Consider the following 11706-nt stretch of genomic DNA (forward strand, 5'->3'; position numbering starts at 1 on the left):
CTCGTCAACATAACAGATGCGCTGTCAAATAATTATCGGAGCGTAGTGAAACGAAGTGAAGATTTTAACTCAGATATGCCTTTTCGAAAATCCACTTTTTGTTTTACTGTAAACAAGATATCTAACGAATGAAACATCATAGAAACTTGATATTTGCTAATAAGATAGAAAATATTGAGACGGTGAAACGATCAACTTTTCAAGGTCATCAAAGGTCATTTTTCGGGATTTCGACCTTTGACCTTGAGAGGTCATTTGAAGGTCGTTTGAAAATTTTCAAAGCATTTTGATGATTAACATGAAGATTCATCATTATATCACTAATAGTAATCGAAGTTCCGCCCAAAAAGGGGCAAAAAGTCAGGCAAAGCAAATTTTTTGTAACTATGATATCACCTAAACGAATAGGGTCTCGAACTTGATATTTGCAACATGCCTGATTAAGAACATTCTGCAAGCCTGAAAATTAAATAACGACCATCAAAGGTCATTTTTCGGGATTTTGACCTTTGGCCTTCATAATCCAGTATGCTTAAATAAACGACGGAGCTTTAGCAAATTTTAAAGCTTGCATGAGGTTTCACAGGTTATTTCGTGATTTCATATCTCTTGTGAACAAGATTTGAGATGCAAGAGAATGCAATGAATCATGGTCAACACTGGATGGTTAAGGAGTAAAACTAAGATACAATTTCTAGACTTGTTCGAAGTTAGAAGTTAGTTCGTTTTTTGTTAAATCTAACAAACAATACGATATATGTAATTCCTTACTGACGCTCCGATTCTCAGCGATCGTCTGACCTAGTTTATTTTTCACTTTTTCATTAAGGAAAATTTATTGATTCGTTTAATCACCAGCGCTACCTACTCATCGACAAGAAGTTTCCATTTGTTTCTAGTAAGCCGACCAAATAAGGTTCTAATACCGATTTACGACGACACGATTCTCAAGCTACTACCTGTTGCAGGTAAACCTGATGTAGCAAAAGCAGATTGGACTTTAAAGTTGGTTCTGTCTGCAAACCAAAATAATAAAAAACTAGCTGCCAGTGTTTATGAAATTTCTGCAGAAATTGTTGCCCTATTTGGTCAGACAATAACGGTTGGTCGTACGTTTTATCCGTATTTTTTCGAAGTTGATTTTCATCGGAACTGTATATCATGCCGACCTGAATAAAGGTCAATTCGAAAGGTCATAATGTTGTCTATATACTATATAAGGCTGTACTTGATCAATATCAGAGTGCCTGACGCGCTGCGAAAGACCGCCTAAGTTGCGCACTTTGACCTCAAATAGCTCAGAAAGTATAAAGTTTTTGACCACAAAATTTTTCATGTGTATACTAAGCATTAAAGATTGAATTTTATAACGGACAGAACAGTAAGCTAACACAAAACTCAGTTGGGGAGTTGAGATCTTATGGTCATGATAAATTTGGTAACTATTTCATTCATGATTTATAATATTTCATAGCAAATTTCTTTTTATTCCAGCTAATCCGCATTTGTATAAATCACAAATCATTTGTATATAGTTATATATAATTTAGTTCAAGCTTATATGCTTTATTTCGTGTTTCTCTGCACTTAATAGAGCAAGAAATTTTTGATATTCTAATTAATAAATTCAATTTGGATGAAAATATTGTAATATATCTTTCTGTGTGGAACAAATTGCTGAGAAAAAATTTAAATTTAAACAAAATGCGAAATGCAATTCCGCGGATATTCATTTGTCGTATATCAAGGTCATTCAAGGTCATTTTTCCAAAATCGCTCCGTACGGTGTTAGAGGTTAAAATAAGATCATATAATAATTTTCAAGGTCGAATAATCTTACTGGTCAATTTTAATAATACAAACAGCTTTTTAGACATGCATCGTGATTGTGAGTTTTATGTAATTTTTGTCTAAATTAAACTTTAATAAACTTTGCTTAATCTAAAAAAGTTCATCAAAAATATCGAAACGTTCGTAAGAAATGTTTTTTCTCGATTAAAATTCTGATCATGGTCGATGTTAACAAATTTCAAGTTATTGATTGTACACTTTGAAATGAAACCCTTTGTTTTGTCAACATTTACCTTCAACCATCAACTGTCAACTTGACACTTGAATTGCTCTGAAAAGTGTTCAATAATGTTATTACAATAACTGATGAAGGTTAAAATGAGATAAATTTTTTATTTATCAACAGTTAGACTTGATAACTTGTCAAATGTATTTATTTTTGAAGTAAAACGGTTTTCACAATTTTCACAGTTGAACTTAGCATTTTTATGATTTTCATTTATTTTTCATTTGCTATTCATTCACTCATGATTGGTACTGAATGTCAATTTATTGCGATTAATGATGAGCTTGAAATGCTTTCTTCCTTCCCTTTCCTTGTCTTTAGATTATCCATTCAAATGTTAAGTAATGGAAACATGCAAGTTGATATTCAACATTGTTATCAGATTTCATTCATCATTACAGAATAACAAGTTTCCATGGAAACTGCTTGGAGTTGCATTTTTACGTCTTCATTTTGTCTTCACTTTTTGATTTCAAATCATCAACTATTTTGATGGTGATAATTGAATTCTGTGGCCAAGTTCACAGAAAATTATTTTCGCATTATTAATCATTTCTTTCATGTTAACATTTACAATTGACTTTGAAACAGACACAAAAAGAGCAAATCGGTTTAACCTGTTATTACTTGTTATCATTAAAGCGTTCATTGTTATCAACTATTGATTGATTAAAATAGTCAATGAATAACGTAATGGCTCAACATTTGATTAAAAGGAATGAACAGAAACTAGGTGTGATCGCACCCATTACTGGTAGTAGTTATTGTTAGCAAAATAATAAATTATTGTAAATATATATGCAAGTGTGTGTGTTGATATTCATTGATCAATGATCATTAAAATTAATTAAATTGTCTCAATATATTATTATAGTCAACAATGATCAATATCTGTGTTAATGTATCAGGTCGAGAGAGATCAAGATTCATTAGGATAAAAATCAGTTCACTAACATTAATCACTCCCAGGGTTAATATCAAATATTTGTTGAATAAGTGTTTTGATAAATATACGTTTTACCGATAACTCAAGCAGGTTTGAAGTTGAAAATGTATTTTAATCAATTTAGTCATTGAATTGAATTGGTTTAGGATTGATAAGATCAAAGTAAACTCTGCCTTTCAACCTTGTATTTCAAGTAACTGGCGATTTTAGGTAACACCAAATTTTCTGTTTCGTTCGATTTCTTTGAGCGGTTGCAAAAAAAATCCATGGAAATGGATCATATTGGCGGCTTTGAATTTACTAATCAAAGTCTCGGTAAAGGTTTTGCTCTCAGATTCATGAAACGTTCATTAGGATGAAATCAAATCTTGGCAATTGAAAGATTTTTCTGAGTCTCATAAGAGATTACAAAGTAAATATTTGAACGATTTCGACTTACGTTTATCACAGTGATCGCCAATATAATCAAGGCCACGACAATCACACTCAGGTCCGGAATCTGTGTTGATACAGGTTCCACCATGGTTACATGGATCAGACTCACTACATGGTTCACTTGAATCACGACGAAGTCCATTCCATCTAATTGGCTCCTGATTAGTTGGACCAGATAAACTATCTTCACTAGCATATACAACGTTTCTTATTTGACCTACAATTGAATGGACAAAAAAAATCACAAACAATTAGAGAAGGAGAAAAAATATCGATTAATTTGGTTAATCCCAAGAAAACTATGGACATCATTCATGTTTCAAAATCGATTCAGTTTGAGTCTCAACCAATTGCAAGTTGAATCCTGTAATAATGTTTCTTTTTTGTCTTATTATTTCATTTTGACTTCTTGACTCTGATTTTATCTTCATCTTGATTCCGTTTTTATCTTGTTCAACATTTCAATTTAGCTTCAATTTTAATCTCATGGGTAATCCATTAAGTGCTAATCTTTTACGAAGGATTTGTTTGATTTACCTTCCTTTGGCTTCCTTTCAATCTGTAAATGTTTTCCTTTCTTCTTTACCAACTAACTTGTTGACATTCTGATCAATGTGAATGAAAATATATTCAAGTAATCAAAAAAAGTTTACAATTTTCTCTCTTCATCTTCTTCTGCTTTTGTTTCTTGCTTCATCTAATAATTCCAGATGATGGGCAACTGATGGTAACATGATGAAGCATGTTGAACCATGATGAGTTAAGAAGAGGTAAAAAAAAGAAATGCATTTTGATGATAAAGATGATGATAATGGAGGAGATTGGAAAGGTTTAAGGGATGACCAAAGAGAAGATGATTTGGAGGCTTACCTCTGTAGGTTGGCTCATATAATACCCAGGGAAGATGAAGATTGACAAATTCAGATGAATAACTGTGAGGAAATCCTCCAATAAAAAGGTAATCCATTTTATTTTGCTTTTCAATTGAATTTTCTCCATGAAATGAGCGAAGACTTCGACTTGACATTTCATTGTCAATCTGTAATCAGACCAGAACAAAACGAGGATACAATAAAGGATTAACTCGACTAATTAATCACCAAATTAATCAACAGATTGATCAACAGATTGACCAACCATTGATTGGAAAAGTCAATGAGAAAATAAGTTTTTTTTCCTCAAAACTCTGAACTTCTTTCATCAAAGACGGAAGCTTTTTGCAACAAAAAGTTGATTGAATAATTTTGACACTTATGCAAGTGAAAATATGGGAAAGTTGCTAAAAGCAAATGAAATTACTTGACTTGAGTTGAAATATTTTTCAATTTTTTTCTTCTTCATTTCATTTAAATTAATTGTGCCCTGAGCTATTCAAGCATTTTATACATTTGTATTTAACACTCGCTCAATTAAATGTAATCAAAGAGTTGAAGCTTTTCTAAAGACACTTTTACTCGAGTAGAGTTGAAAAAATTGATTAACTTTTTTGCTTCACTTTTGTTTCTCTCGACACATTTCAATGACATGGATTGATGTTTTAAGTTGAAAGGAATGAATTCATGATGAAATTGAGTTGGTGAAAATATCAATAATGGATAATAATGAGAAGGAACAGAAATTGTAATCATGAAATCAAAGATTCAGCAATCAGATAGTATTCAATTGAGAAAGTAAAAAGTCGCGAATCTCTTGAGGATGGAAAAAGTGAAAATAGGAATGAATATGATTGACTGTAAATCATGGAATAGATTATATTATAATTGGAATTGGATGATGGTGATGGTGATGAGGGAGGGGGAGAAGATGATCAAGGATGAAGGATGAAAAAATTTTCTGCTAAACTAATTGACGGTTAGTTTGGATGAATTTGCGTGGTGAAACACCAAGTTGACTCCACACCCTAAGTTAGAAGCAAAGGTAAAAATTAGCAGTCAATTGTTGAAATGACGGAGAGATTTTGATGTGAAGATAAAAAACATTTTGGATCCTTGAAGGAGGATGAAAACGGAAGAGAGAGAGAGTGAGGAGTGAAGATTATAATTGAATATTATTCATAATAATGAGTTTGAATCATGTTCATTGGAAGGGGAATGGTGAAAGATTTGATAATGATTCAATATATTAACAATACTTTGGGAGTTGAAATCTAATTCCCTGCTCATTTGGATAATCTTTTTCTTCTTTTTCGGTAAATCTCATTATTTTTGCCATTATCTTTCCAAAGACAATCAATTGTAAATTGCATTTCAACTTTTACTAATTTTCACTCGACACACTCGAGATTAACCTGAAGCAAGAAATTATTTTCAAATCTAGGATGGTCAACCTTGGTGAGTTTGATAATAATATTCAAAACACTTTCACTTACAATGAAAATTTCACTCTCGATAAATCGAACTGGTTAAATCGATTTTATTCATCGAAATCTATCAAAAAGATCGAATGAAACAATTCGATATGAGATACAAGCTGAATGACAGATTGACCCTGCGTTGCTAACATTTAAAAATCGTTGCTCTTTTAATGATGAAAGTTGATCTTCAGAGTTCATTCAAGATTCCCTGTTTTCCAACACACATAAAGATTGACTCGGATTTGCTTCCATCTTGTGATCCATTATCACTTTGTTCAGTTTCACTATCACTTGCATTCAATAGAAGATTTTCAATTTTCATAACATTGGATAATATGATTATTTTGGATGAAAGAAAGTTCAATAGCTGATTCTTAGTCCAAGTCTTATCCATTTTTTGTCACAATAATGCAAAATAACCTTTGGCTTTGTCTGCAAGGTTGCACCAACTGATGTTCAATGTTGATGCTGTAGGTATCGTCTGTTAGGTTAAACTAGACTCTTGGAGTGAAGTGAAATAATGAACGTTTATAAAGATGTTTCAAGTCGTATCAAACTGTTAGCCTAATAATGATAAATAGTCACTGATAGTCGTAAACATTGAACAGTCGGGTTGCTCGGTTAAACTTGCAAGTGAAAGGAACTCGTAATTGTTTTTCACTCAAAATGTGAAACACGATCTGAAAGGTTAATCGGCTTTTGGACAGCAATTGAACAAGTGTTAATCTTGAAGTTTTAAAAACTAAACTCTTCAAAAACAGATTACGTGACTCAATGAGATCATTAAATGAAAACACATGTAGAATGACAAATGTAACTGAATCTTTTCAGTTCAGTTCAACTTTTACCATTCATTGCATTAGCTATCAACTGTATCGATAATCATTTCAAACTTCATTCATTCCATTTCCATCGTCACTTTTGTTTTTCTTTTCATGATCATCAGTTTTTTTGCTCTTCTAATGGTAATTATTTATTCAGCAATATTTTTCATTTTTTTCCCTTATTCTATTACCTTTTTCCTCATTCCTCATCACTGGCTGATCATCTTGTAATAATCGTAATTTTACCTAAAGAAGAGAATGACTCTTGAATGATTGATGATTTATATCATTATTCAGTGTAATATTAAGCAACATTTCTTATTCAGTAACTTGATATAAATAGTTATTCATCTTTTTTCTTTTGTTTTTTTCTTTTCCTTTTTATCCTCACTTTTATCACCCGATTATTATGATTATTATGTCAGAATGTTAATCACACAAATTATCAGTGACGTTTCATTCCAGATTTCAGGATTCTTTTAATTTCCATCTTTTTCTTGGGCTTGCAACTTTTCTAAATTTCAACTGATTAATGTGCATAACCATGATGAATGGAGAAATGATCAACTCTTGATTGTTGATTTTTTGAACATTTCATGAGAGGATTAAAAGCGTTGAAAGTTATTCCGTGAATCTTGTGCAAACAATTGATAATCGATTGTTTCCGGTTAAAAGTATTAATAATTTATAGCAATTTATCATGACAATGAGAGGTGAATGAAAGAGATGAACATTTATTTTGCTGATAACATGAATAAACAGAGTCTCATCCTTAATGCCATCATGAACATCAATGAGTTGCTAATGAATTTTCAACAGTTTAAATTGTCTGACAAAATTTTCCAGTAACAAATATTGATGATTTACAAATTATCAGATGCATTAACTTGATCAGCATCATCAATATTTATCAGTTTTATTATAGACTGTCAAGTTGGAGTGAACAAAGTGTCACCAGGAAGCAACAAATTGAAAGTTGACATTCAATCAAAGTGAAATGCAAAGTAAAGCAAAATGGAACCAAAAAAACATTTCGATTCACAGATGAAAATAAAAACTAAACTGTGCCCTGGTGCACATTGGTGCTAATAAATTGCAACAAAAACTCTTATACAGGGTGTTAGAAAATCAACTAGACCTATTTGCGCTTCAATATTTTTCGAACCAAGCAGAGTTAACAGACTCGTGATATATTGTTAGAATCGTCTTCGACTAGAAAACATATTAAAATAGAAAAAAGAACTTTCGCATAACTTCAGCTCTCAAAAATGGACGAAAACTAAATTTTTTTCTGTTTTGGATTTTCGAATTTTTCATTGATTTCGGACTCGAATTTTTCTTACTTTTTAAGGTCAAAAGAATCTTAGATACATGTCAAAAAATATGCTGCAACTTTTTATTTCAATTAATTATCTAGCAAAAATTTTCCCTATTATTGAATTTTCATCCCATAGTAAAATTAACACAAAATTGCTTCAAATTTCACCTGAAATTTTCACAATTTTTTGCATCGTATGGAATTGGTAGTTCGGCCTAGAATTTTTCCTTTTGAAAATGAACAAATATTTTTAAGTTGGACTTTCCGCTTTCTAATGATACTAAAAATAAAAAAAAATGGCCCAGCTATTTCGAAGTTATTATCATTCAAACAGGTCTAGTTGATTTTCTAACACCCCGTATTCAAGACTCTTTTCAATATAATACTCAATATTTTGGAAAAAAAATCAAGACAAAAACTCAAATTATGATGAGAATTTAAATGAAAAGGAATGAAACAAAGACTCTAATTGTTAGCCATAATTGATGCTGGCAGAGTAACTTAGTTAGGTTGGAAAGTTGATTGTTGAGGCTGAAAGACTGATAGAGATGATGAGAGTTATTGGGTGAAATGTAGTTGACAGTTGAAGTCTTTTTTACCCAGCATTTGATGGGACAAGAGTGGACTGGTTAGGTTAAGATTTTACTGTCTAATGGCCTGGTCATGCTAGTACATAAGTTGTTCAAAGATAGTTAAGACTTAGCGGTTGTAATTGAGAAAGTTTATTCTCTTAGGAACGAGAAGAAAAAATAGAACGATTTTCAGCTAATATTCTCGATGAACAATCCATGCAGTTTAATCATTGATAGTTGAATAAAAAATTAATTTCTCATTTCATCATAAATCGCAACTCAATCCGTACCTAATAAACAAACCTCAGCCAAAGATGAACCTTATATTTTCATGTATCTCATTAACCCTGAACAATGTCTCTTTACGATCCATAATCTCATTGATTACAAGCTATTAACTTTCGTCAGTTATTTTCACTTTTATTTACCGTAAAAAAGCAGTAAAGTGTCACAAGAAGTATTCAATTTTTAGCTAAAGTATTGATCTTTAATCGCGAAACTAACCTTTAAAACGAGTGATTCTTTGTTTACTATTATCTCAACTGCATGCCATTGATGATCATGAAGGTTTCGTCCAATGGACATGATTGAAGTTCCTTGTGTTAAATTGAATCTTAATCTTAGCACACCTTCAACCAACTTTAACTCCATGAAATCACAACAGTAAGTTGATGATTGGGAATATAAAAGCAGTGAATTGGGTTCATGGGTGCGAAAGGTGAAACTGAGAGTTCCATGGGACCGTGAAATTAACCATCCTTTAAATTGAGCAAATGAATTCCAAGTTCCTTGGAGGTTTAAGATGGTCAAAGTTGCAGTTGTAGGTTCAAGAGAAGAAGATGATAATAGCGATGATAAAGAAGACGAAGAAGAGGATAATGATGGCGATGGGTTGAGTTGATCGTCATTCTCGTTAACTATTAATCTATTTGAATTACCGTAAAGATCAGATGATATGGAACCAGTAGATAAATCAGAGTTTACTTGAGGTGAATTAATGTTGTTAGCATTGCTATTAATATCATAATTAGCATTATATCTATCATTGTTAGTGTTCAACTCGTTATCATTCACATTGTTATTGCTACTAATATCATCACCATCATCATTGATAATGTTATTAAAAGGTGATTGTTGACTGTTATCATAACCAAACTGGGAAGGATTGAGATCAATTGTTGATTCAATAGCATTACTGGAGAGACAAATTGTGATCACGAAAATTAATATAACGTGACTTGGAACATTGTAACATTTATAAGTTGATTTCATGGTTGATTGTTGACAGAATTGGCTGAGAATGGAAAAAAATGAGCCAAAAATAAGTCAACAATTTGCACAGATAGAGAGACACACAGAGCACAATTTGATACACTTGATGGCACACAAACACACAAACGCACACAATTGGAGCAAATTAAGTATCAAATTAATGAAAAATTAATGACAATTTGAAGAGTGTTAACCTTTTGCCAGAAAATTTTGTAATAATTTCCCTTCTCTTTGGATTCCATTCACTTTTGGGTTTTGTTGTTTTTTTTGCTGCTTGTCCAATTAAATTGTCACAATTTAAAACATCACTAAATTTCAATTAAATTTATTGTCACCAAATCCAATTTGTACATTGATCTTTTCCACTGCTCCTGTTTAATCACTTAACTAAGGTTGTAATTAAGACTGATGATGCTTTTGGGTTGGAGTAATAATTGAATATAAAACAACAGATCGATGATCGTGAGTTGGCTGATCAAGTGTTGAGTTGATGCTAGATGAAGCACCTAACAGGACAAAAAAAGAGATCACATTGAGCCTTGTTTTTGTACCTCACATGGACCCAAATGGCAATGACATTTGGTTAGTCAAGGTAAACACATGAAACTGGATCAACATTTAACCATCGATTTGACCATATTTTTGACACTTGACGGATCTTTGAAAAGACGAAACAATGATGTTTTTCAAGTGAAAGGTTGAAACGTTATTTTTAGTAAAATGATGATGACAATGGAGCACAAAAAGCGGATATGAAATGAGACAATTAAGAGGCAACGGATGAGATGATAAAAGGTAATGAGCTTTTTGTGTTGATGATGACAATGATTACAATGATGATGTTAATGATTGTTGTTGTCTTGTAGATGGCAAAGGTAAAGTTGAATAAAGTTGAACACAGTTAGTTTTTGGAGAAAAATTTTTCTCCATCTTTTTTAATTTTCTATTTTTTCCATCATCTTTCCATCCATTTCATCATTGTCATGATCATCACAACAGTTGATACAATTGTCTTACCTTGAATGATTGAACATTGGTTGACTTGGTAATCACTAGTTTTCAGTTGTTAACAGTAAAGTTGATGGTAAATGAAAGGAAAGTTATAGCTTAATGGAAACACTAATATCAAATCAATTACTTGTTTCTCATCATCTTAATCAGTTTCTCTTTTGTATCACATTTTTCTTCCTCATCATCTTCATCTTCCCTTTTACTTTCTTAATCAGTAAATCTTGATCATCATCATCATCTATTCAATGTCTTTTTTTTATAAATCATAACTTTCGTCTTCATCTTGGGTCAGTTTCAATGGCAACTCTAACACTAATTGATTTGATGAAATAAGTTTAGTCCTTAATCTGTTGATGATAAAAATGAAAGAAAAGTCAAAATATTATTAACATTATTTCCGTTTGTTTTTTTTCTTCAGCATTTATTATATTCCTTTATTTTCCTAGTCTCATCAAGTTATCTCATTCATCCATTCATTCAAACTAACTGGAACTGAGGGAAAGATGAGAAGAAGCCAAATGATGAAAAGGTTTGGGAGTGAATAAACTGGGAGTGAGATTTGCAAGAGAATCGATGAAACATGGTTTACCATGCTCAGGCTCACTGAGATTCAAAAAAAACATTTTTCATCGAGGATGATATGGAAGATAAGGATGAGAAAAGGAGAAAGGAAAAAGATATTTCTACCTGAATACAATGTCCATGACAGTGTTTAATCAGCGCAGGATTTTCCTTCAACATGAAACTCTTTTTTTTCATTATCTTCTGATTATCCTCTTTAACTTATTTCAATTTCAACCTTTTCATGTGTTCACTTGCAAGTGAAGAGCAAAATATTTAAACCATTATTTCAACATTTTTCCGATGTTTCCCTCTTCTTATCAAGATTTAATGATTG

The 11706-nt window shown here is 31.7% G+C and overlaps 1 protein-coding gene across 1 annotated transcript in view; it reads right to left on the minus strand.

Moving 5' to 3' along the window:
* Nrx-1 (Neurexin 1) overlaps window positions 1–11273 on the minus strand; it is a 58610-nt gene extending 47337 nt beyond the window's left edge. The window contains exons 1-4 of the mRNA XM_015937186.3: window positions 10815–11273; window positions 9030–10455; window positions 4329–4497; window positions 3463–3675 (exon numbers count right to left, since the gene is read on the minus strand). Coding sequence (XP_015792672.2) covers window positions 3463–3675; window positions 4329–4497; window positions 9030–9797 — 1150 coding nt within the window. The 5' untranslated portion in view covers window positions 9798–10455; window positions 10815–11273. The remainder of the gene's footprint in view (window positions 1–3462; window positions 3676–4328; window positions 4498–9029; window positions 10456–10814) is intronic.
* Between the last annotated feature and the right edge of the window lie 433 nt (window positions 11274–11706).

Source organism: Tetranychus urticae, chromosome 3 (genome assembly GCF_039701765.1).
Source record: "Tetranychus urticae isolate SD_2017Ah chromosome 3, NJAU_TeUrti_SD_1.0, whole genome shotgun sequence".
Taxonomy (NCBI): domain Eukaryota; kingdom Metazoa; phylum Arthropoda; class Arachnida; order Trombidiformes; family Tetranychidae; genus Tetranychus; species Tetranychus urticae.